This window comes from Caloenas nicobarica, chromosome 1, assembly GCF_036013445.1.
Source record: "Caloenas nicobarica isolate bCalNic1 chromosome 1, bCalNic1.hap1, whole genome shotgun sequence".
Lineage (NCBI taxonomy): Eukaryota > Metazoa > Chordata > Aves > Columbiformes > Columbidae > Caloenas > Caloenas nicobarica.
The window spans coordinates 73768418-73793476 of NC_088245.1; the positions used below are offsets into that span (position 1 = coordinate 73768418).

Here is a 25059-nt window from a genome sequence, read left to right on the forward strand (position 1 = left end):
AACAACAGTAATATTTTTTGACCCTACAACATGAGAATCTCCAGTATCTTCTGTCACAAGCTGACTTCACCCTCGGGCTTAGACTTCTCTGGTGGATTTTTTGGTTTTTGTTTTTGTTTTTTGCAACAGCTGAAAATCATTGTCTGTAGGAGACTACTGCCTAAGAACCTCACTTCTGAGCTCCATCAGAAAGCTCAGAGTGCTCTGAGAGGTGTGGCTGGAAGATATGGCTCCTGGTGTGTTCCCAAGAAACCCCTCCTCAAGGGACTTCATAAGCTGTAAACTTGTGACTTCTGATAGGCCCCTTGCAGAAAACTGAAATGTGACCTCCCCTTCTTGGGCGATCTCCATATTTAGACATGGCCAAACTCTAACCCCTTCCCTTCCAAACAGTAGTCTTACCAGTTTAAATGAACATAAACTGATGCAAATTTTTGTATGCCACTTCTAACTGATTAGTATTAGACTAACTGATTAGATTAGACTTCAATAGGCCTATCTCTGTTAACACCACAGTGTATTTTCCTGGTTTACCTATGAGGGTTTAAAGTGATGCAGGTTTGCTTCGTTGAAGGAAATCTGAATTACTGACACAATTCTAGCCTGAAGAAAGTGTGCAATATATAGGGAAAGTAAGGGTCATGTTTTCATTAAAAAGCGAGTTTCTTAAAATACTGTTTAACATCCTGCTGACCCCAGTGGAGGCTGAGGCTACTCTGAACCCACTTATCACATCTGTCTAGCCATGGCATACAGATCCTGCAGTACAGGAATGAGAAGGATGAAATCTAAATGACTGCGCTTTCCTACGGCTTGGTCAGTCCTGGCTTCTGAGTGGATCAGAACAAGCCCTGGCTGCAATTTCTGCTCCTCTAACTGTGCAGTAAGAACAGAGGCGGCTGTAAAGCAAGACACTTCACAGAAAATCTGCAACCACCTATGCACGCTATTGCCATCCAGCTATTGCTTGAGTGTCATTAGTTAAATTGGCAGGGAAGGCACACTTTCATGATGAAATTAATTGTTAATGCCATGTTAAGATGACTCTCAAGGTTATAATGAAAACTTCTCCGATGAATATGAACTCTATGAGCTTGACTCTCATCCATACTTCAGTCTCTTTATAGTAGTCTGGCTTTCCACAAGGGGCTCAAAATAGATGTGGCATATACTGCAAATGTAAAAGTGTACATGACTGCAAGGGCAAGTGATTAAACAAGGCCAGTGACATTATCATTGTCATATCCAAACGGGAGTGACAGGCCATGCCTACGCCAAGATTCCCAGCTTCTTTCAAGGCTCTAACCTGTCTGTACGGGCTGCTGTCCTACGGGAAAGAGGGTCAGCTGCCCAGAGAGCAGGCCCTGAACCCGCCACCACTTACAGCTCACCATGCTGAAGTGAACTACTATTCTGGTTTTCTGTAGTTTGCCAGGCTGTAACATGTAACTGCTCAGCTGCTGAGACTAGAGGTGGGTCTTGTCACAGCTGCCCCCAGACAAAGTCTGTGCTTCACGAAAGCCCACAAGCAGCACCATGCTGTCAAAACCTGATGGGGTCAGGTCTCAGGACAGTGTTGAAAACAGCCTTGGCAGTCTCAGGCAAGTATACACATAGGCTCCTATAGTATTAGCAATGATAGGTGCTGTCTTAAAAAAACGGAATACCTCTAAGGAAGCATAAGACAAAAGCTAAGTCTTCACAGCTTGGTTTGTCAGTACTCATCCTCTGCAAAGGAGGACACAGCAATCATTTTCAGTTTAGATAAAGAGTTCACCACAGTGAAGCTCGTGATGCAGCTTTGGAAGGAGGGATAGTAATGAACCAAAGAGCAATGCATTTCACTGGATGGAAAGTAAGCTTGAGGGCTGGTGCCTACAGGGAACCTGACTGGCATAGGCTTTTCCCAATAACAAGTGCCACAGCAGGTCTGCGCGGATGTGCCTGTCCACGTAAGTGACCTTCCTGTAGAAGAAGGTTCCTACTCACAAAGCAGTATTGTCATTCTGAAATAAAGTCACTTACCAACCACAAAATGACTATGAGGTAATTAGGTTCAAGCCTTTACTACTAAGACCCATTGTGCTGACTACTGCCTTACACATGTAGACAATTTATAACAAAAAAAAAAGAAAGAGAAAGAGAGAGAGAAAGAGAGAGAGAAAGAGAGAGAAAAAGAGAAAGAGGAGAGGAGAAGAGAGGAGAGGAGAGGAGAGGAGAGGAGAAGGGAAAGGAAAAGCGAAAGGGAAAGGAAAAGCGAAAGGAAAAGGGAAAGCAAGAGGAAAACCAGACTGATTTGGGTTCAAGAATCTGAGTTATTGTCCCTGTTGTAGATTGGCACAGGTGGGTAGGTTCTGCTTTTGCTTGGAGGATGTGGCTGCAACATCAACACAGAAGCAGCTGTATCACAGAATCATTACAACTAGCTTTAAACGCTGCAACAGACAAAAGCAAGAGCAGAGAGCTTGGTGTAAGTTATATACCCAGCCTATCGAGCTTATGGCTAGCTGGTGTTGCTGTTGTGATGAGACGTCTAGTGAAGAAGAAAAAGCAAGGAAATACCAGACTGACAAGTAGTGCAGGTCATTGGTTGTTCCAATTTTAAATTGGATAATACATTTTTGTATTAAATTGGAACCTGTAAATGTGAGGCATCATAGCATAACAAAAGCTGTTACTAGTCACTAGAATCTGGAAATAAATTTAACCCACAATTTTGAGTGGAGGACTGGTCAGATGGTGTCTACTGATACACTGACTTTACAGAAAATATAGTATAGTGCTCTCTTTCCAACACCTCTCACCAATAACTCTTGAAAACACCTTTCACCTTTGCGTGCTCTTCCTCTCTTTATATTTACCTTGTCTGTTTAGACAGTACACTTTTTGGTGCAGGGACTGTAGCACAACAGAGCCTATAGATACTACTGTAGTGCAAACACTAAAAATCAAATGGAAGATGAAGCAGCATCCCTTCCGTGAGGGCTAACTGTATCAGCTGCTTCAAAACTTTAAAATCCTAAGTTGTACTTAGTTTTGGGGTTTTATCCCCTTATTGGTATTTTACAGGCATAACTGTTCTTTGCCTCCTTTCACACCCTCACTCCCTACCACTCAACCTTTTCCATTGCATAGCAACTGTGCCTGTACAGCTATTTTGTACAGAAAGAAAAATAAACTAATGTGGTGTAACCGCATAAAGGATTTTGCTGGTATGTAAGTTAAAAAAAGAAATTACCATCCTACAACTTGACACAGTCATAAATGTCACATCGACACATCTGGAGGAAATGTGGGCACTGGGGCTCTGGTCCTAGTAGATAAGTCAAGGAGACACTGATGACCAAGGTACCATGTTTTGAAGTGCAGTGACTTGCAGTGTTTAAGCTGTAGATGTCTAGTGTTACAAATCTAATAGTTTGATCAGCTGAGTTTGTTTTTCTTACTCTCTTTTAAAAGAAGCTTTCCAGCTCAATTCCAAAGTAAAACTATAAGTATCAGTCAATTAGCAGTTTTTTTAAGCACTATGTGAAAGATTCACTCAACTAAATCTTAGCTTCTTTTCCCCTCCCACACAAGTTTATGTGAAGTGATTAAGTTTTTCAAACAAAGAGGGAGGAGAATCCCTGATCCTGTTCACCCTCCGACCTCTCTCCCCACATAAAACAACCGAATTACTATCCTTACAGAGCTTTGGGGTGGAACACCTCCCCATGCTCAGAGCTAGCACATAGCCTACGCCCATCGTAAGCACTGCTCTGTAGATTTTAGTAGAATGTGACTCATTCATAGCTGGTGCACTCTTACAGGGGACTGAATGTTCACTTTTGGCAGTCAGACTGTTTTTATATGTGTCTTTATATGTGAGTGATATGCGTCTTGCTACAAATCTGTGGGGTTCAGGCTATATCCCCATACACTCTGGATGTGTGGCCCTGCAGCACATCAAGGCACTGAGAAAAGTCAGAAGCAAAGCTGAAGGTAGATCTCTTTCATGACTTTGGCAGGGTAAAAATCTTGCCTGTCCTCATTCCGACAGCAGTCAATAGTTTTATGGGCCAAACCAATACAGTGGTAGACAAAGTGCCTCTGAATGGCTTAAACATTACCTGGCTTTTCCTCAGACTCCTGAAGGGGAAGAAACAAATCTGGCAGCTCATAAAGTCAAATACAGCCCAGTTGCTAAGGTAACCCAGCTGATAAGAACAGCATACTAATTACCAACAACAGGGACAAGACTCACCTGCCTTTAGATCTCCCCCCCACCAAACGCAGAGCAGAATCAAAAGCAATCAGCAGGCTGGGGCTCGGTGGAGAAGCAGCAATGCTCATCCTTTTAAGGTGCCAGTATGAATAGGACAGGGTGGCCTCAGACACGCACAGCGTAAACCTGGAGCGCAATGGATTTTGTTGAGTCCCAGCTGCGACAGGACAGGGAGTCCTTGGGGGAGTCCCGCTGCACCTGCCACTCTCCAGCACCTTGCCTTTCACACCCGTGCAGTCGCTTGGTTAATATCTGTACTGGGCAGTGCTCCAGTAAGGGGGCAGTTATACCTGTATCCCAAAGTTTGAGGGCCAGTGGTTACTGTGGATAAGTGAACAAGCCTTTCAGTCCCAGAGAGCTAGGATAGAAAAAGACACTGAGAGCCAGAAATCTCAGGAACCTGCTCAGCAGTGTATTTCCCCTCACAAGAACCATCCAGAATTGTATTAGTGAGTTTTAAGTGATGGAAACAAAAGTGAGGTGAACACCAACATGTCATTAGATTAATTGGAGTGTTTCTAAGCCAACCTCTGTGTGATAAAAACTAGGATGAAACCAACCCTGTGTTAGTCGGATAATCCTGTAACTGCCTCTTGCAGGGATTCCTGCGTCTTCCTTTAAGCAACTGACAGGTTTCTGGTGAGATCTAACATGTCAGTTCCCATTTTCCTGCATGCTAACAAGCTGAGGTGGACATGAACATCTGAAAAAAAAAGGACATTTTTGACATCTAGATAAAGTTTTGTGGTGGAAACCTTCCTTGGTTGAAGTAAACGGCAGAGCTCCCAATGAAAGCCAAGGGGGCAGAACTTCAGGATGGCTGCAGGGAGGATTTCTGGTGGCTGTGGTTCCTCTGGGGCTGCAGTGCACGCCTCGGCCATGACATGCTATAAATGCCTGCAAACGCAATAACCCCTGCCTCTCCTTGTACCTGGGGAAGTATCTTTTATGAGATATCAAAGTCCTAAAATGTCTGATAACAAAACCCTCCCAGTCAGAGGTGTATGGGGAGTGGAATTTCCATTCTGCAGAAGAGTTAATTTGAAGCACCTCTCTTGATTTAAACTGCAACTGTGTTAAAAAAAAAAAAGAAAAAAAAAAAAGGAAAGTACATTTGTTTTCCACACAGAGTGAAATCTTTGAAGACTATCTGGCGGGAACCAAGATGGACTATTTAAAAAATTCAGAACTAAAAGTAAGCCAGAAAGACTGCTTACTAGAGTCCAAGTTAGGAGCTGACTACCAAAAAACATTGTTGCTGCTTTGAATTAGCAGTTCTAGTGGGGAAAATTGTCCATTACACTGCTCTGCAAAACTCCCCTTCTGACGTATTTTTAATATTCTAAGTGCTGTCGTAGCTAGATAACTATTGATGCCTGAGTTAGTAGCTTAACCCTTGACTGGTGTATTTACAGGGGTTGCAAGCCTGCCTTTGGATCATCCGAACACAATGACCTCTAGTTCTGCCCAAGTTACCAAAAAGACTCGTGCATATTGTGTTGAGAAGATAGCTAAATATGATTTTTAAAATCAGCTCTAGCCATTGATGAATAATATATGGGACCTTAATGAGTAATATAAAGATACTTTATGCCTCTTGCTTTGCTAGAAAAGTGTAAAATGTCCTCAGAGGAAAAGAGAATAAGACCTTCAACTTGATTTCTTTGCTGTAAAAGTGCTTCAACAGTAAAACTAATATTTTGAGAAATGATATTACATAAAATGGTAGGAAAGATTAGTCAGCCGGTGAGTAGAGGTCATTATTTTGTCTGATAGGAAGTCCAGAGCTCTATTGATTGACCTCCTGAAAACGGAGTATTTGTGGATAGCAGCAAGTAAAAACATTGTCTTCTTTCTCAGCACCCAGTAATTGAATGCTGCATTTAAAAAACAAACTCTATCTACAAGTAAACAGGTTTATGAGGCTGTGAGGTATCTTAAGTCCAGGAAGAATTCCTTTTACAATTTAAAATATCTGAGCTGGGAATTGAACATGTTTTAGCCAGCAGTCCACGGGGCTTCCCCAGTGGCCGCTCCTCAAAGCTATCTGCCCTGAAAATCACCTGCACGCAAATGGTTAAGCCAGTAGAAAGTCAAAACTCTCTTCTCACCAGTGTAAACAGATACGTAGTTCGCTCTGCCACTGGACTACCAGTAAATATTTTCATTACACAACCCATCAGTCTTCCTCATCCATAAAATGGAAATAATGACAGTGATTTTTAAAAAGCTCTTTTTAACAATACATCTGTATTGATGGATATTTGCAGTTTAAGAGTCAAATGTTATAATTTCATAATTTTCATGGTGTCTCTCAAATCGAAGTGGCGAGCCACGGTTGGCCAAGAGCCTCTATGTTAACTATAGCAGTGTGAGTGAAGATAAGGACATTCAGGTAGAAAATAGTTTTATGCTGACAGAAAAAAAGAAATGCTCTTAAAATGAAATCACTTAATGGCAAGAGCTCTAAATTGAAGGCTGTGAGATGGGGGCGAAACAGGTAGAAAGGTGCGTACTTTCTTTCTAGGGGGCCTAAGTATGCTGCCATGGAATTCAATAGCACAGATGAAGTTGACTTCAGGTATGAAGCGTGGGCTGTCGATATTTTTAGTAGCAATCTGGGTTTTGTCACCTTTAAATTGGCTGTGAGCCCTCTATAGGGTCCAGCTACTGTTCGGGAGCCATTACAACCCAACCAGAAGAGCTTGTGCCCATAGAGCAAATGAGGCTTGTTTACAATGAAAGGACATGGGGTACTGACGGAAGCACACTGGCAAATTTATCAGCAGAAATCTAAGATGCTCACAGCCACCAGCTATGTAACGCCCCAACCCCTGGCCATAAAGCACTGCCCTCATCTGAACTGAATGCTTGAGTACACCAAAGATCTTTTTGGCATGAAATACTTCACCAGCTCTTTAAGACATGTCACCCATGCTGGTGGGTCTAAGCAAAGCCATGAGACTGCAAGTGAAAGCAGCTAAATATGCAAATATAGCCTGTGTATAACACTTTGAACTGCTACACATATTTGCCAAGCAACGGTCTTAGGCCCAAATATCCACAAGCTTGGGCTGTGTTGGAAAGGACATGACATACTAGTTACAGGGCTGGTGTCACTGGACCCAGTGCACAACGTGCAGAAACCAAAGATTCCCAATTATGTAAGAAAACTCCTCCGTTTAAATTTAAATATTACACCACCACCCGCTCCCCATATTTTTTCTTATATTCTTTTCAGTCTAGGCTTCATTCTTAGAGAATGTTTCCTCCTGAAAAATAAAAATCAACAACCCTCCTGATCTTCCAATAGTACTTTTTGGAAAGGAAATATCCAGTGATGCAACCAGTAGAGTATCTTCTCTGCTATAACATTAAGTATATTTCTTAACTTGCTGAGAATAGTGTGGGTAATAAGAATCAAAAGGAGAGAGACAAATGTCAGCCAGGCAAAAATGTCAAAAGATTAATTTCTGTAGCCCATCTCTCCATTACATGAAAGGTTCGTGGCCCTTGTTGTGCTTGGTGTTTGAATGGATGGTGAGATATGTGCCTTTTGACTTTAAAGTGGTAAGTCTCAAGGAAATATAAAATCTTCCTCATTGAAGATGAGGCAGCACCACGTAAGTAACAAATTCAAGGCAGGTAAGGAAAAAAAGAACAAGGTGTTTTAAAATGTACCTTGATGGACATGTGTAATACCCCACAGGAGCTGGGTATCACGTTAGCTCGCTGCTGACATAAATGCATGGAATGTTTTTGGGTGTGGTGTGTATTTACATCTCTCCAAAGAAATTAGTTACTAGGGCATTCAGCATATTTCTGAAGTGGTTGGATTCCCCTTTCCCTATCTATTTACAGTTCCCTTTCAAGTACAAAAAACATTTTCTGTAACCTCAGTTTCCTGATTCAGCTGTTGTGATGTCAGTTATTTACGATAACAAAAGTGAGACGATGCCTGTGGTTTGCGTGGGACAAAGGCAACCTTGTTTCTGTAAAAAGGGACAATCCTGGTGTGAGGAGCATGGGAAAGCCAACGAAGTAGGACTGTGAGGTGGTGTTGCCTAAGACCTGCCATTGCCATAATAGCGAGCTTGACATCGCATTATCTCAAAGGCTACTGACAAAGGGTTTTTACCTTTCCATAGGACTGGACACTAATGTGAATGCAGCTCTTGGAAATTACCTCTTTGCAGGACAAGGCTTTGGAGATAGGTAAATTGGGAAGCAAATGGATTGGTAGTGGGTAGAGAGCTGTGAGTGTCATGACACAAATGTTTCAATACCAATTACGCATTCTGTGGTTGCAAGCAAGTCACTCTGCACCTTTGCTTACCTGCAATGAAACCGGTTTAATCATATTTAACTGTCTAAACCACAGATGTGGTGAAACTTGCAGAATGCCAGTAAACTCCTGAGGTCACAGGGTAGCAAAAGGAAATGAGAAGCTCTTAATACCAGCATGGTTAGTTATGAATGAAAAGCATCAGCTTTAGTGTAGCTTAGAGAATGTCACTTACCTGCTATTCTTCCAATTGGCATTGCATGGTCCTCAGGAGGGGATACAGACACCATGATGTGGTTCATATAAGCTAACTCTTCTCGGTGGGACAGGTTGATTGGCTTTACCTCCCTGTGCAGCCCGTCCTCAGACAACCTTGGTGGTTTGAAATCGGAGTGCCTGGGGTTCAGTATCAAAGGATGCATGATAGGGCTAGGCATCAGCTGGATGACCCTGGTGTTCTCCTGGCGAGGGCTGGAGGGTTTCTGGAGCATCTCAGAAGGAGGCGGGCAGTGGTTGTTTTCTATCGGGGACACTGAGAGAGGATAGGGCTCCTGGTGGTTGTTCTCTAGCTGATGCCTTGTCCCCGGCACCCTGTCAGCTGGGGAGAGGCGACGGATAGTGTTGTCCATAGGGGACTTCAGTGGCCGCTGATCAGGATCTGGTGATGGACGGTGATTGTTGGTGATGGGTGATCTAGAACGATGCAACAGTTCAATGGTTGGGGGGTTGTGGTGGACTGTTTCTGTGGATGGTCTTGAAGGTCTCTGGACAAAGCTATCTGTGGAGAAAAAAAGAAATACAGATAGTATATATTGTGATCAAGGTGTAGAATCTAACTCTCAAACTGCTAGCTGGGCTTACTGGGTACTGCTGCCAGCTTGAAAATGTTTTTATTTGTGTGACCTACAGTTGAGCAGAAAAAATGACACAGAAATGCAGATAGTTATTATTACGCAGGATGAAATCAGTACTGTGAAAACTACTGCCCTCCCACCATGTAATGGTGGTTCCTGGGGAAGCATGTTAAGAGAAAACCCATTTTGAGAAGCTGACTGGAATGCACGTGAAGAAAGTAAGATCTGATCCAGCTGTACTGTGTTTCTGTGCAAATGCTTTGAAATTTATCTCCTGCCATTCATATCTCTACATGTGGTTCCTGTTATTGTACCACAATGAGCACTGTAAGGTTGAGGGCAGAGATAAAAAGGGAAAATGTCTCCAGGAAAATATTGGATACTAAGTTTTAGATGGTAGAGGCTTGAGTCAAGGTAGACAATATCTCGGTCTGAAATAAGACTGGGTTATCTAAAAAAACCCACTGGTAGAAGGCTCTTCGTGAAACACTAGCTAAATTTTATCCCTGCCTTGATTTTAAGAGCATGTAATATCTTCATAAGGATATTTTCACTCTGTTTTATCTAGTCTGTGCTGTCTACTGATGGGTTTCCCATATAAGCACTTACATTTCTTCAGCAGGAGGACTTCTACAATCACTTTTGCATGAGCATACTCCCCCAGTCATGATACTTAACAGCAGTGGGGAGATAAAGCATAGTTCTAGGTCAATGTCTTTAAGTACTAACAATCCTCTCACAAAATGAAATGCTTGACATATACGGAGCAAACTTTCGACTTAGCTAAAGCCATCAATTTTGACTTGGGAAATTACCGACAAAGAGGAAAATACCACCAGAGCACAGTGACTAACAGGTTTTTATCTGAAAAACAAAGATCAAATTTCAGTGCCGTTCGTTGAGAGCCCTGGATGATAAAAGAAACTTCTGGGTACACGTCAACAACTGAAACAAGTAGCTGCCTATTTGTTCACTCCATTTGCTCTGATCCTCTTTAACGATCCCCTTGCTCTCTTGTCAAGGCAGCAATACTCTTTAAGACCCTGCCAAGGTGAAGACCCACGGGCTCTTGCTGCCCTGGAACCCAGGATCCCTCAGGAGAGAGATTAGCACTTACCCAGGGAAAGGCGGGCACAGGAAAAGCTTTAGACCTGAGAAAATGTAGTGCCAGGCAGTGACATAGCACCAGCCCTTTTGCCTTCTCGATGAGCCGTTCATCTAGATAAGGATGCCAAAGTCTAAACAAAACCCCAAAATTTTTGGCAGAAACTACGTGGCTCCAGAACAATTATTTCACACACTTGAGGCCCCAGACAAGAAAAATGCATTCATAGAGCTATTTAAGGTAGTCATAATGAAACAGCTGGAGGACATGAAACTCCAGAGCTATATATTGCTTTTGTTTAAACCCAAACAGCCTTAAATACAATGTGGCCAGCTAATGTGGGATAACCCAAATGATGTGAAGATCAAATAGGAATTAATTTACAACTGTACCTACCTCTGTGGCTGACTTTTCTTAAAGTCTCCTTTCTTTGCTACAATATAAAGAAAACCAAGCCCTCAATTTTACTCAGCGTCCTATCTTCTACAGACCATCCACCCCCATCACTGTACATTCAAATGTACTGTGCTCATTCTTGGCTTGTAAATATGGACCACAATATTGTATTGTTTGTCCTACTTAAAGTGTCTTGGCTGTGGGCAGCAGGTATCTTGAAAGCAGAAAGGAATGCCTTGCTGTGCTTTCTACCAAGCTCCCTGCAAACATTAGTTGGCACTGACAAGGTCCAAACAAAAGCAGAGCTATCTGTCTGCTCCCAAACCATGGTGGTGCTGAACCAGGACGGGATGGAGAGAAGGCAGGGACCAAGGAACTCTTTAAAAAGCAGCAAGAGGGAAAACTAGAAATGGATACACACTAGTGTTTACTTTCCTCTAAGATCTTTCTCTTTAAATACTTAACTAAAGTATCCTCTCATGACTGAAGCTGCTGTTTAGCATAAAACAATTCCAACTCAGCTCCAAGTAGTTCCACTGCCACCAATGACCCTGAAGAGAATAAAATTCTCATCACATTCATTCCTTGGCACATCTGATGACTCTAAGTTGAGCACATACGGTATATCATTTCCTGGAGGAATAGATTCACTCATCAGTCTGGCTCTTCATTCTGAATGACCAACACTCTTTTCTTGAAGAAAATGCTGTGAAAAGGAACTCAGCTCCCAGGAACACTGCTGACCTATCTGATCCATATAGGGATGGGTGGAGCTGCACTTGGGGAGTGAGCAATTGCTTGTGTGACAGTCCCAAAGATTGGCACTTTTTGCCAGTGCAGGGAATGACAGTGTAAGCTTCCTGTATGGCATCTCATCAAATGATTCAGTGCTGAGTCAGAAGGACCACTGGAGATGTAGGTAATTCACTCTCCATTGCTCATCCCTCTACAGAGACAGAGACGGATGCTCAGAGGGCAGATCCCAAGCCAATGCCAATGCACTTGGAGACATCCTAAACTGCTGTCAACTGATTTCAGTCAAAGCCACTTTGCTTAAGCTAGTAAAAAGCCACTAGATGTAAATATTGGTCTCATCTGATTCTGGATTAACTACCTTAAAATGAAAGCATTTAGAAGCTGGATCATAAGTATATAATCTATTAGGAAAAGGGCAAAAGAGCCAGTAGAAGAAAATAGAAAAGGTCACTGGAGTAAGAAGGAATTCCAAAAAAGATCCAGCACTAATGAAGTTTAACTATTCAAAATTGTGCCAAAGTAACACTTGGCCCTTCTGTTACAGTTTGTGAGTCAGACAGGGTTAAGTTCTACTTCTCGCATTCATTTTCCTTTTTTTACCAAGTTCTGCTGAGGGAAAAGAAAGTGTTAAATTTGATTGTGTTAGTTTCTCCTAAGTGACTCTGTGAAACAGGAAGAAGAAAGAATGTCAAAAGACATAAATAAATAAATTCACCTGCCTATCAATTCTTGGCATAGAGATTTTCTGATTGCTCAGTGTCTTGTGGCAAGCAAGGTGTAGTTTCTTTTGCTTGGTTTGAAGTCCTTCTCACAGCAAAACAAGAATTAATTTTAGTCATTACAAAGAAAAGTTTTAAGTAATAGCTCAGAGTTCTCTAAGCAAATACAGTGGTACTACCACCATACAGAGTATTGTGAGGAAGAAATCAAAGTTGTTTCTTAATCATCCTGTGCTCTGACAGAAGTTGGACTAGATTACAAAGAACTTACATTTTAAGTGGCGCACATGAAAGGTCAACTCAACATCCCTGTGAAATTCTCTCTCGAGTGAAAGTTGGTCCATATCTTTGATGTCAGGGTGTCTGAGAGGGCAGCTAGTATTTATGTTTGAAATTTAGAAAGGGAACACTTGTGGGTGAACGTCAAGCTTCATGAAAAAATGAAGATTTTTATAATGGTCTCTCTAAAGTGCCTATCTTAATACACTAGGTAACTGTCTCTTGCACAACTCCGCCAATTCAACCTCGTCCTGACCTGTAGCACACTCTTCTAATCTGAAATATTTACACAGCTGTGTGGAAACACTTTGGAGTGTCCTTATCCCACCTGCTGCTGTCCTGCGCTTGGCTTAGTCTCAGAGTTTTGCAGGTGCCATTTGATTCTGGCTTGCTCAGGCTGACCATGGGCTACTTGTACAGCTCTGACAGTACTCCTGAATATTCTCTTGCAGTCCCACATTGAATCTGGAAATAATTTGTGCATCTTTGCTCCAGTTAGCAGAAACCAGGGCAATATCATAACTCACTTGTGTTCTCTTCTCCTCTTTACTTAAAAAAGGAATAACACTACTGTTTCCTAGATTTTAAAAAAAATTTTAATTGAAAAAGTGAATTCTGTGTGTATATTTTAAAAGAAAATAAAACCTCTGTTTTTCATTGAAGGAAGCACATGTACATTTCGATCTGTACTAATAATGAGCAGAAGAAGCCCAAATCTGCAATTCCACAAACATATCTATTCTTTCTTTACCACCTCTGACAGGCATGGTAAGTGTGGACACTACTAGAAAGCTAACTAATAACCTAAGCAAGTAATTGTGATAGGAAAAATGAGAGAACACCTGCAGAAAAAAAACTTCTCTCAACATGAATTGATCAATCAGCTCAAAAGCTGAGCAACAAGATGGACACAGTGCTAGGAACTTTGGCATGGCTGAGGCTGCCTTCTCCCTTGCTCTGCAAACAATCGCATCTAGTTGCATCTCCAAGATACTAAAAGTCCATGAAGCGCCTTTGTCTACATAATTGGGAGTGAGGAAAAATGAATCGATGCGGTCAGTAAAACTTTCTGGTATTTTTTTAATCCACATCTGGCATAGCTTTGGAAACAGGACAAAATAATACAAGATAAATGGAGAATGGACAGCTGACTCCCTAGACCAGTTGATTGTTCTAAAGCTAACGGAGACAAACGAAGGAGAGTAGCTTTACTGAAGTAACTTTGATGCAAGAAAATGATGTAATTCCTCACAGTCTTACTGTACTTGCCTCTGGAATGGCAGTTTCCATAAGAAAGAGACAGAGTTACCTTCATCATGATTCTGGTGTAATATGACCTCTGGCTGAGCATGGATAGAGTTCCCAGGGTGGAAGAAAGGTGTGAAGAGCATTCGAGCTTTCCTTTGCTTCAGAATATGCTGAAGGAGTTCATACAAAACATCACCTGAAAGAGAAACAGCAGGAAAAAGGAAATGAAAACCTACATACTGCTGAGAAGCCTCATTTAGCCATCTGATGCATGAATTCATGGCTCCTGGATGCTATTTTCAGACCCCAAAATGCTTGCAGTAAAATCCTACATTTCACTGTTTTGCAAGGTTCTTCCTCGAAAGAAAAAAAAAAAAAGAAAAAAACCAGCTGCAGATCACGTCCCTGTGTGTGACTGTGGAAAAATGGGGGAATGACAAGACATGGCTTTTATTACCTCAACACAGAATTTTTTCAGGCTACGTGACTGCCCATCCAAGAGCTCCAAACCTTTACAAGAAGTAGTTAGTTCAGTCTTACGCCTTCTCTCATCACAGCCTTGTTTTTTTTAGATAGATACACCTTAGGACACAGTATTCTTAAATGTAGAGCCCATGATTTATGCAGTGAGTTGCTGGGAACAAAGGTGGTGCTCTTCTTTAATTACTGAACAATTTAGGCTTTATGGGGGGATGAGACAGAAGAGGTGTTAAAACCTCTCCATGGAACACTGGTGCCTCAAGGCCAGAGGCAGTGTGCTACTCAGATATTCCATTCTAGGAGGAAGAACTCTAACTTCAAGATGTTACTTCGGGATGGTCTCAAAAGATTTGAAAATAATTGAGAGATTTAACTACCCCGAACACCCTTGCTGTGGTGACAATTCCTGATGACACTCAAGTGCTATAGATGCCTTAGGAACTCCTGTAACTCACTCCTGGTGTCATGGGTTGGACTCCTGAAAAGCCCAAATGGAATCCCAAAACCAGTTATTTCTAACTATTAGAATCTGGATGGAGCTCACTGCAACAGGCAACATTAGACCACAGATATCACGCAGACAAAGGAACAAAATGCAGTGCACTTGGTGTTCTGTATGGGTGAATATAGTCTGTTAGTTGCTAATGTATCACTCTTCCACAGAAATGTCTGCAGCGAATTGCACTGAACCAAGTTCACACGTGCTTGCATGAACTGATCCAGATGCTTCTTTCTGGGGTGCAGGCAGGCTGTTCCTCTCTTCCCTCCCTATTCCTGGGCACTAGAATTGTGATATCTTTCCTCAGTGGAACATATCACTGCAATACCTAGGAGACCAATGGACTAACAGCTTATTTTGTGTCTTTTTATGTATTACATCTTGTACTGATGCCCTTCCTCCAACATCTACATGAAACACGAAGGCACCTATAAATTTTTTCTGATGTAACTGGTTGCATGTTTCACAGTAAAAATGTACAACACAGGGTAGAAAGTCTCTCAACTTTAACTCTGCTGTGCTCTGTTCTTGTCACTGCTCATATTACAGATGAACAGGCTGCAGCGATAACATATTAGCTGAAAACGAACTCAGTGAAGTTTCACTTAGGAAATCTTGGATTTTCTGAGAGAGTTTTCTGAAATGTGTGGGGTTTTTTAGTAGTTGTTTCTATGAGACTGTAAGCTGTGCACCATTTGTCCCCTGTCTCTATAAACTGCCACTGCTCTATTTGTGGGCAAGTTTAGTGCCTTAGTGTGAAACATCCTGCTTTCTATAGTTCAGCTTCCTTTATTTTTAGCATCTTGGCTGCTTTTACTGTCTCAGCAGTGACTTTAGGGCATTTTTAAAAGGTGAATGCAATACCTGAAAATCTAATTAAAAACAAAGCCTCGAGAACCCAGTTACCTTTTCCACATCTAGTACATGAAAGGCTAAAAAGTGATTTTACCACATAATTTGCACCTTTGAATGCAATAGTGGCATCATCATAACTAGTGCTGTAACACTCCAAGCAATGAGGTAGTAAATTTGTACCCCTTTTGATTTGGCCGGACAGACTAGTGGAAACATCCATAAAGCTGGCTGTCTTTTTTTCACCTAGCAGAACAGTTATGCTTCTGCATCACCTTGATGCAGTAATGCTAGTTAAGAAGGTGTTTTTCATTCTCTCTCTCCTTCGCTATCTCCCTTCCCTGGCCAGCCTTAAATAGGAGAATAGCCATGGGGCTGTGAGCTCACTTTATTGCCAGGATTTCTGGGGGGAGAGGATATGGTTCTCCTGGTTTAACCATGAGGGTAAAGGATACAGCTTTTATGAAGCTACACCCTTGAAAAACTTAATGCCTCTATGGCAAATGTTATTTCAGAGTTCTTAAATTTCACACAGAGTTAATTTCTGGGAAATGTTGAGGTAATGTCCCTTTACCTACAGTCATCTACATTTTTAGGGACTGACTCAGTTATCCTCTAAAAGGTTTATTACCAGTGGGGAATACCTGGAGAGAAGGAGGACAGAAAAAGAGAGGGAGGAGGCCTTTAGTTTCATTATTTCATTCCAGATTTAGGTAAGAGCGAGCTTAACCTTCTGCATGAAGTGAGGATTTGCAAGCCAGAGGCTCTTTTTTGGAAATGCCCTGTGTCCAGCCTACAAACGTTTTAATCTTACTCGAGTGCCCTCACAGCACACAAGGGGTAGAGCAGAGGCATAGCCTGTACATAGCAAGGCACTGAGATGACAAGGGGAGTTGCAGACAAGATACACAAAGGTGTTCCTTGCAACCCTTGACCACATCCCCACTTTCAATACTCCTTTTGCCTTAAGGAGGGCTAAGTTTTTAATGAAATGATTCAAAGAGGTGTACCAGAATTTTTTTAAAAAGGACATTTCTAGGCATCAGTTTTCACTACTGTATAATACTGGCAATAGACATTAATGTTTGGCATCTCCTTCCATACAAAATTAGTCCTGGATTTGAAGCACATGCTTAAAAAACTTTGTATACACTAAACATAAGCCACAGTTTGTGAGGCAGATTCTGTAGAAGGATGGTTGTTGGGGTGCGTTCAAGGCAGTCACCGAGCAGCTTCATGCAGAATTAGTGCCACAGCTTGTTTATCAGCTGGATCCAAGCAGCGCCAGCTGTACTTCTGCACCTAGTGAGCCTTGCACTGGAAGCCTCTTCAGAGCTATTCTGCCACTGCCTCGTCCAAACTCTTTGATCACCTACGGTGACTGGATTACGAGCCTTTATATTTAACAGGAGTACCCTGTATGGCCACAAAAGAAAAGCTCACAACTCTTATTTAGAACCAATAACTCATATTTAGTTAAACATCCCTGACAAAGGAGGGTAGAGGCTTACTCTGACTGTAAAATTGGGGCAGACAGACCGCAGGGGATATAAATACAGGCAGGCAACATACACATTTCTAAATCTTCTTTGTGAATAAATGAAGACATAATTTGAGCAATAGGCAGCCTGATTCACACACCTGTCTGTGCTGTGCCTTGGGCTGGACTCCAGCACGTGAGAGAATATGGTAAAGTAAAGCAAAGCCTACAGGGGCCGTTAAATAGAGCAAAGGTCCCCCAGGGAGGAGTTTTGCAGTCACTTTTAACAGCACGTCAGCCAAGCCAACTGTGAGGCAGAATGCTAATATGGGCTTCTTAAGAGGCTGGAGCACTTGATTAACTTGCTGCTGTAGTTGGGTCTGTGAAAAGATAAGTCTTTAGAGGGAAGAGTTGGAAGTCACAAAGTGCTGCCAAAGAAACTTGCTTTCTGGGAGTTCTGCAGGGAATTTAACTAGAAACAGGTTGGATGTTTGGGTCTGGGTTTGAATTTGCATTCAAATTTGCCTACAACTCAGGTGTATCAGAATTTCATTCCCTCTTTGTCATTTCTGTCCTTGCCTCATACAAGAGTCTTTGTCCTCCCTCTCCTCCCCTTGTCCAGTCCACCCCAACAAATGTGACAATTTCCTCCTTTGACCCTCTCCAGATTTTTCACAGCTACCTCTCTCTTTTCGATCACAGCTTCTGTAAGTGATTCTCACCTGAATGAGGAGACCTGTATCGAAAGTCCTCTTTGGTCAGGAGCAGCAGAGCCTTGCCATTCATCTCAAAAGTGTTGCTCTCAATCGGCCTCAAGGAAAACTCCTTCTCCGCCCACCTGAGCCACTGTGCCACATCATCCCTGCTCCAGTAAACGGGCTGCAAACCTGTGGCAGGAAGAGATCATGATTGTGTTACAAACTGAGACAAGGCCTGGGAACATAGGCAAACATCAGTGAATCAGGGCCACAAAGATGATGAAGGGAGTGGAGCATCTCCCTTATGAGGAAAGGCTGAGGGAGCTGGGTCTCTTTAGCTTGGAGAAGAGGAGACTGAGGGGTGACCTCATTAATGTTTATAAATATATAAAGGGTGGGTGTCACGAGGATGGAGCCAGGCTCTTCTCGGTGACAACCAACAGTAAGACAAGGGGTAATGGGTTCAAGCTGGAACACAAGAGGTTCCACTTAAATGTGAGAAGAAACTTCTTCTCAGTGAGGGTGGCAGAACACTGGAACAGGCTGCCCAGGGGGGTTGTGGATTCTCCTTCTCTGGAGACATTCAAAACCCTCCTGGACGCCTTCCTGTGTAACCTCACCTAGGGGTTCCTGCTCTGGCAGGGGGATTGGACTAGATGATCTTTCGAGGTCCCTTCCAATCCCTAACATTCTGTGATTCTGTGAATCCCTCTTTCTCCCTACACCATAATGTGCAGTGTCTCAGGGGAAGGTGTAGGAGAGGAATGTCACGTTGATGCAGGATTACTCTAAGCACTGGACTGTGAAATACTTCATTAGCTTGGGCACCTTGGTTTATCTGCGACATGTTGAGAAACAAGAACTGCCTCAGCATCCTGAAAAAAGTTTATAGGATGTTATTTCATTCCAGGTTTCCACTGTGAAATGGGATTTTCCTCCAGCTGCTCCTTCTGAGGTGCATAGCAGGCAGGAGGCAAAGTCCTTGGCCCCATCCACCCTTGGTGTGTAACCTTTCATAGAAGAGAGGTGTGCTCTCTCTTCATGCCCCTTTTAAATTCATTGATCAAGAATAATGAAAAGTAGTCAGATGCAAGAGAGCTACGACCATACTTCCCTCTAGGTGGCTGGGGTCTGTAAAGATGGGCTGCTTCACACAGCCTCTGTAACAGTGGGTCTGTAAGTGGCTATCAGTGTGGGTATGGTTGAGAAAGGTGTATTTGGACTAGCCCACCCCTCCTGCAGATGCCGATATGCTAGCCAATGCTATTCCCACACCGGAGAGGAAAATCAGTGCTGAGGCTGTGGCACCTTTAGCACTGATTTAGCTTGGGTTTCCTGTACAGCGATAAAATATTACCAGTGTAACTGTGTCCATATAAGGATGCTGTGCCATTCTATAGTAAAATAGCAGGTATGTTCGGATTGGACACAGACTTTCCGGGGCTCCAAGGAGAATTTGGCACTCCCTTTCTCCCAGCCAGCTCGTACAGCATATGCAGACTAGACTACTGTGTTTACTCACAGGAACCCAACCAAGCTACCATGAAAGTCAAAGACCTTTTGCCTGCTACCTTTACAGGGCCCAGGCAGAGAGACTTGGAAGGTGTGACAATTCAATGTCTGTTTTACAGACAAATTTAAAATAGCTTCTTTCCCCTGGAGAGAAGGCAGCACGGTGAAGAGCTGTTTATACCCAGGTAGAGAGATTATCTCCAATCCACTGGGAGATAAAAGCTTTTTTTCCTTTTCCCCCTTGTGAGATGACTCATTGTTTGACTTGCTATCATGTGTTGCGTAGAAATGAAGGCTTCACACTGTACATAGGAACATAAAATTTGCCATATCTGATCAGATCTCTGGTACACAGCCTCTGGCAGGAGCTAATACCTTACGCTTCAGAGGAAGATGAACCTCCCTTCCTCATATTGCACCTGGCTGATTGTATGCGACACATGGCAAGAAATTTCCTTCCTGGCACACCATTCTCTGAGATCTGATTACCCTCCTCCTACCAGGCACTAAAAGAAAGCCAGGAGAGTTGTACTGCTGTTTTGTTCTGGGTTTTACTTCTTTAACAGATAGGCAACTCTTTTTTTCTGTTTTAGTAAGAGGTCACATGCAGTGAATTGCATTTTGCTGCTATGCCAGATTCCCAGACAGTGGCTTTGGAAAGTCCCAGAGCAACAGCTGCATACAGAACTGAATCTCAGTTGGAAAAGGAATTGAGATCGAGCCTGAGAAAGGGTCAGAGCTGACCTAAGGAAGGGACATCCGCATGGCAGCAGCAGGAATTTCCACCGGCTTTCAACTGCCTTGTAGCACTGTATTATGTACCACACAGAAACAAGAAGTAGCATTTATTTATTTTTGAAGGACTTAGATTCTCTTCCCCCCATTGAATTAGGGTCTGATTACTGGAGTCAGAGTTTTCTGTTGGACCTTTCTTTTTGAAGAGATGGGATGAAGTGTAGATAAAATCATAGAATGTCCTGAGTTGGAAGGGACCCACAAGGATCATCGAGTCCAACTCCTGTCCCTGCACAGGACAACCCCATAGTTCACACCATGTGTCTGAGGGCCTTGTCCAGCCTCTTCTTGAACACTGTCAGGCCTGGGGCTGTGACACCTCCCTGGGGAGCCTGTTCCAGGGCTCCACCACCCTCTGGGGGAAGAACCTTTTCCTAATGTCCAACCTGAACCTCCTCTGGCACATCTTCCTGACATTCCCTTGGGTTCTGTCATTGGTCACTAAAGAGAAGAGATCGACTCAGAGATCTGCTCAGAGATCTGCAAACTGTCATCTAAAATGCCAGAGTGAGGTTCATCTTTTGCTGAATACTGGGTTATTCCTGCAGAAAACACACTCCAGACTCCAGTCCGCTGCTGGGCAGCATGCACATTGACTGCAGCTAAAAGAGAAGTCAGACATGATGCAGCCAGGCCACAACTTATGAAAGGGTTTAAAAGACCATCTGAGAAGGGCTTGAAATGCTCATATGTGGTTTCTTTTCGCCTCCCCCTTTGCCATGTCATGCACACAATAAGTTGCTCAAAGGAGCACTGTCATGTGAAAATCTAACTGGACTTCTAAAGTGCATTTCACATGATGAGGTACAAAACAAAACATCACTGGGAAAATCAGGCCAACATGGCAGAGCTATATGATAACTTCACATTATGTACATGCTGCCCTATAGATAACAACATAATAAATAAATCACTCTCTGTACAAGCACAGTTCATCATCCCATGTCCCGGTGACAGGGTATTTTTGCATTCTGTTCACCTAACACAAAAGCACCATGTCTGAAGAGAGGTTTAAATTGATTTGTGCTAGACCCAAACCAGACAAATAAGCTACCCAGACTGGGACAAGCCATGTGTGCTGTGTTGGCAACTCTGAAACAGACTCAATGCTTCACACTGCAAATCAGGCCTCTGCTGCGTTTCAGCAGCATCTCTGAAGCTTGTGAGAAAAGCCCCAAAGTAGAATGACCTAGGATCACCTGGCTGCTAGTGACTGAGAACCAGCAAGCAGCCTAATTCAGTTTGGCTATCGCTAAAATGAGTGGGTGGATGTATCACCCATGGGGTGATACCGTAATTAAATACTTACATTGTGTTTGGAAGATATAAAGTGCCGTAAAATAAATTAACTGCTTTTCCCTAGATGCACCATCTCCCCTCTCACCTCCCTCTCTCTCTGCCCTGCTGTTTTCCTGGGAAGTTAGTTTTGCCAAAAAAACCCCTCTGTGGTTGCCTGCCTCCACTGCCCATTGGTTTTGTGAGGCTGAACCAGTTCAGTCATGGGAGGCTTTTCTGTGGGTGCAGACTGGTGTTCCTAAAAGTACTTCAGAAACTGTCATTCAAAAAAAAATTCTTTCATGAGCAGTACAGCATTTACTAAACTTGTATGTCACCTTCTTTGCCCTTTCTTAAAAAGAAGCAGTTGGTTTTGTGAAAACAAGGGAATGAGAGGGTTGCCTTTGCAGCTGAAGGGTTTTTACAGCACAGCACACAAACAGCTATCAGTAGGTCCTGAAAATGCTTTACTATACTCTCCATGAAAGAAAAACTAATCCCGCTTACACAATTTTTCTTTTTTTTTTTTTTGGATGCTGTTTCTTATTTCCCCCTCGCCATCTTCTCTTTTATTGTCGTGCCCATGGTGGAGGAAAATGGGCTCTTTTTATCTCTCCAGTTTTATTCTCTGTGAAAGCTAGCAGCATTGTCTTCAACTAACAAAGATATTTACCAAGCAGAATAAAGTGAGCAAAGCGAGTGCTGTGTTACAAAATGAGGACAGAGTTTTTGCCTGTTGAACTGAGTGTTGAAATCAGTGGGAAGGCTTTGCTGCTTTCAGTAGGTGTGATCAGACATGGAGGACACTGCCTTTCTCCCGGTCTAACCCTCTCGGTGGCCAGTGTCATCATGGACTTCAGAGGGTGAATTTTGACCTCGGAATCAAACCTGGCTCTGCTCTGATCTCTGCCAGTGCTCGGCTGGCTGAAATCCAGCAAGCATTTCCAACCTTGGTCTCCCTATCTGCGTAGTGGAAAAATAAGCAACAACAAAAACTTATTGAACTCAATAGCTGAAAGCAGGTGAGACAAAGCCATGTAAACCATTAGAATCTGGCTCTGTGAGATCCAGCATATTCTCTAGTCTGTCTTCTGTCAGCTTCCAAACAGCACCTCCAGCTGAGTAAAATACAATAATTTATAGACGCTTTTATAATCTGACAGCTTCATATGCATCAAACAGGGAGCAATATTCATGCTCACCTTTCTAATGCCGCAGGCGGGTGCACTGGTGTCTTAATAGATTATCTACTTCTGTGGCTTATTCCTCACCTGAAGTCCTGTTTCTAACACCTGTTACACCAGCTACCTTATAAATTGTGAGAGTGATCAATTCTCGTGCTCCAGGGCACAAGCTGATAACCATCTGGACTACAGCAGAAATCCACTCCTGTTCCTTTCTATTCTCTGCAGGAAAAACAAGTACAATGAAGAGGGGCCGATGGGGTAATTTACACCTTCTTCTTCAAGTAAAATTGTTTACGTATGTTCAGGCGCTTACACACATGGGCACACACATGCAGCAGAACATATTGGTCTGTTGAAGAGGAGTTTAACCTGACGGTCTCTAAAGAGTTCCCTCCTTTTTTGACAGTGAGCCCCTCAGGAAATTCAAGCATGATCAGGCTTTGAGGTTGGAAAACAGAGTGCTCTGCTCACCTAGTATAACCTTCTGCACGTAAAACTACACAGCCAGCAATATCTGCATCTGACCACAGAATTCTGGTGGGCTTACAACTTTTTCGAAGAGATGTAGCCAATCTTGAATTTTGCAAAGCATTCACATTCAGCATCTCCTTCTTTGCTTTGGAAAAGAGGGTATGCGTTTTACAGTATGAGTTGCTATGCACAATGTATGCAACATATACATCTAAAATGTGAAGTATAATGTCCCGTACGCTGTTTTCACCTTGAGTCATTTTGGAACAATCTGAAGACACAAATCCAATGCAAAGAGTGATGTATAGTACCACTGAGACCTGCTGTTCCGTTTTAGTTTCGATATGAGGATGCAGCCACACGGCAGCATGCATGTCGGAACAACATTCACAGTCAGTTTCATCTGACTTTTTGTTCCACTTCAGCTGGGCGCTCCGTCCTTACACCTGGCTGCCTGGCAGGCAGGATGACGAGGCGAGAAAGGGGTAAAGACAGACCTCTCACTTAGCCCTGCTTTCTGCAGGGCTGACAGAACCGTTCTCACTCCCACACCAAAACTCCTTAGCACAGCTGGGCAAAGAGCAAAGGGGCCAGCGCATGCAAATCAGCAGCTGCTTTCCTAACACACAGGGACAGATGCAGCATCACGGGCAGCATCAGGAAAGCCAGCTCCATACTTGAGCCTTTAGCAAGAAAACAATGTTGGAGAGGTTCAGCAGACTTGAATGTTCACTACCAACTAGCTCTTTAGGAACTGAAGCTGTCTCTTTTGTCATTAATTTACAAAATTCTTCCATGTTACCCATAGAGCATAATATGTAGTTCTGCATATGATGGTGTATGTCAAGCAGGGGAGAAGCATGAGGTTGTGTTTTCCTCTTCATTTCTGTATAAAGGCAACACGGTCTAGAGGAAAAATACAGGATTAGATCCAAACCCTTCTCCCAGGCTCTCACAGAGTAACTTTTAAAAGTCTCCTCCTTCTGTCTCATTTCTTCATTTGGAAAGCTAGCCCACCAAAATGCAACGAGGTGTCACGGGGCTTGGCCAGTTAACATCTGAAATACTTCAAAAGTGCAAAATACTGCACAGTGGCTTTGAATGACTATGGTTCAATACTCCCATGGTGCTGTTTCTGCTGCTCTCTGGTTCTCTGTTCAGAGATATTGATTGTTGATGCAGACCAGGGGCCCTGTTCTGACCCAGCACTCGAATCTGACAGGACAAACCACGACGTGCTGCTCCCCGAGAAGGGCTGCAGCACTGAGCTCAAGAGCAGTGTGCCGATCATGCTGAAGGCGGTTTCAAATTAAAGCCCAAGCTGGGTGCTGAGGTCCTCCTGAGATGGGGATTTTATGCTGGAGCTGCTGCACTGATCTCTTACCATAAGTGCCTTCCCCATAGCTACCAGTGCTGGCAGGCTCCCACCCACAGGGCAATCAGCAGCTCCTCAGGACTGCTTCTGCTATGGAAAATAAAGGCAGGAAGATTAAGGACCCTGCTTTCTCAGGAAGCCTTTCTAATTTCTCAGAGGAGTGGAATGGGTGACAGAGAGCTGTGGCACGCTTCGCTATCCCCATGCAGACAGACACCCTAAACAAGTGCCTTCTGGGACTGCTCTTGGGTTGGCATATGTGTGGAAGATACAGTCCTACCACAGGATAAACCCCGTATCGCTGGTGGTCTATGCACTTGCTGTTACAAGTAAGGGACAGAGGTCTGGTGTGCGGGGATGTGCTGGACCACTTGGTTTTCCCAGCAGGTGCCACTTGATCCAGGTAGTGGAGAAGCAGTGGCCATTCTTTGCTGCTGGCCTGCAGGGATTGCCTCATCCTGCAGTGGAGAGCTGGCTCTGCAGATTTGAGGCCCAGAGATAAGCAAAGATAGAAAAGGAGGAAAAGGTT

The 25059-nt window shown here is 43.2% G+C and overlaps 1 protein-coding gene across 2 annotated transcripts in view; it reads right to left on the reverse strand.

The window, feature by feature from the left end:
• The window catches only part of ETV6 (ETS variant transcription factor 6), a 144093-nt gene that overhangs the window by 19778 nt on the left and 99256 nt on the right, over window positions 1-25059 (reverse strand). For both annotated transcript variants that reach the window (XM_065658560.1, XM_065658559.1), the window contains exons 3-5: window positions 17940-18104; window positions 13968-14102; window positions 8785-9327 (exon numbers count right to left, since the gene is read on the reverse strand). In XM_065658560.1, the coding sequence (XP_065514632.1) occupies window positions 8785-9327; window positions 13968-14102; window positions 17940-18104 (843 nt within the window). The remainder of the gene's footprint in view (window positions 1-8784; window positions 9328-13967; window positions 14103-17939; window positions 18105-25059) is intronic.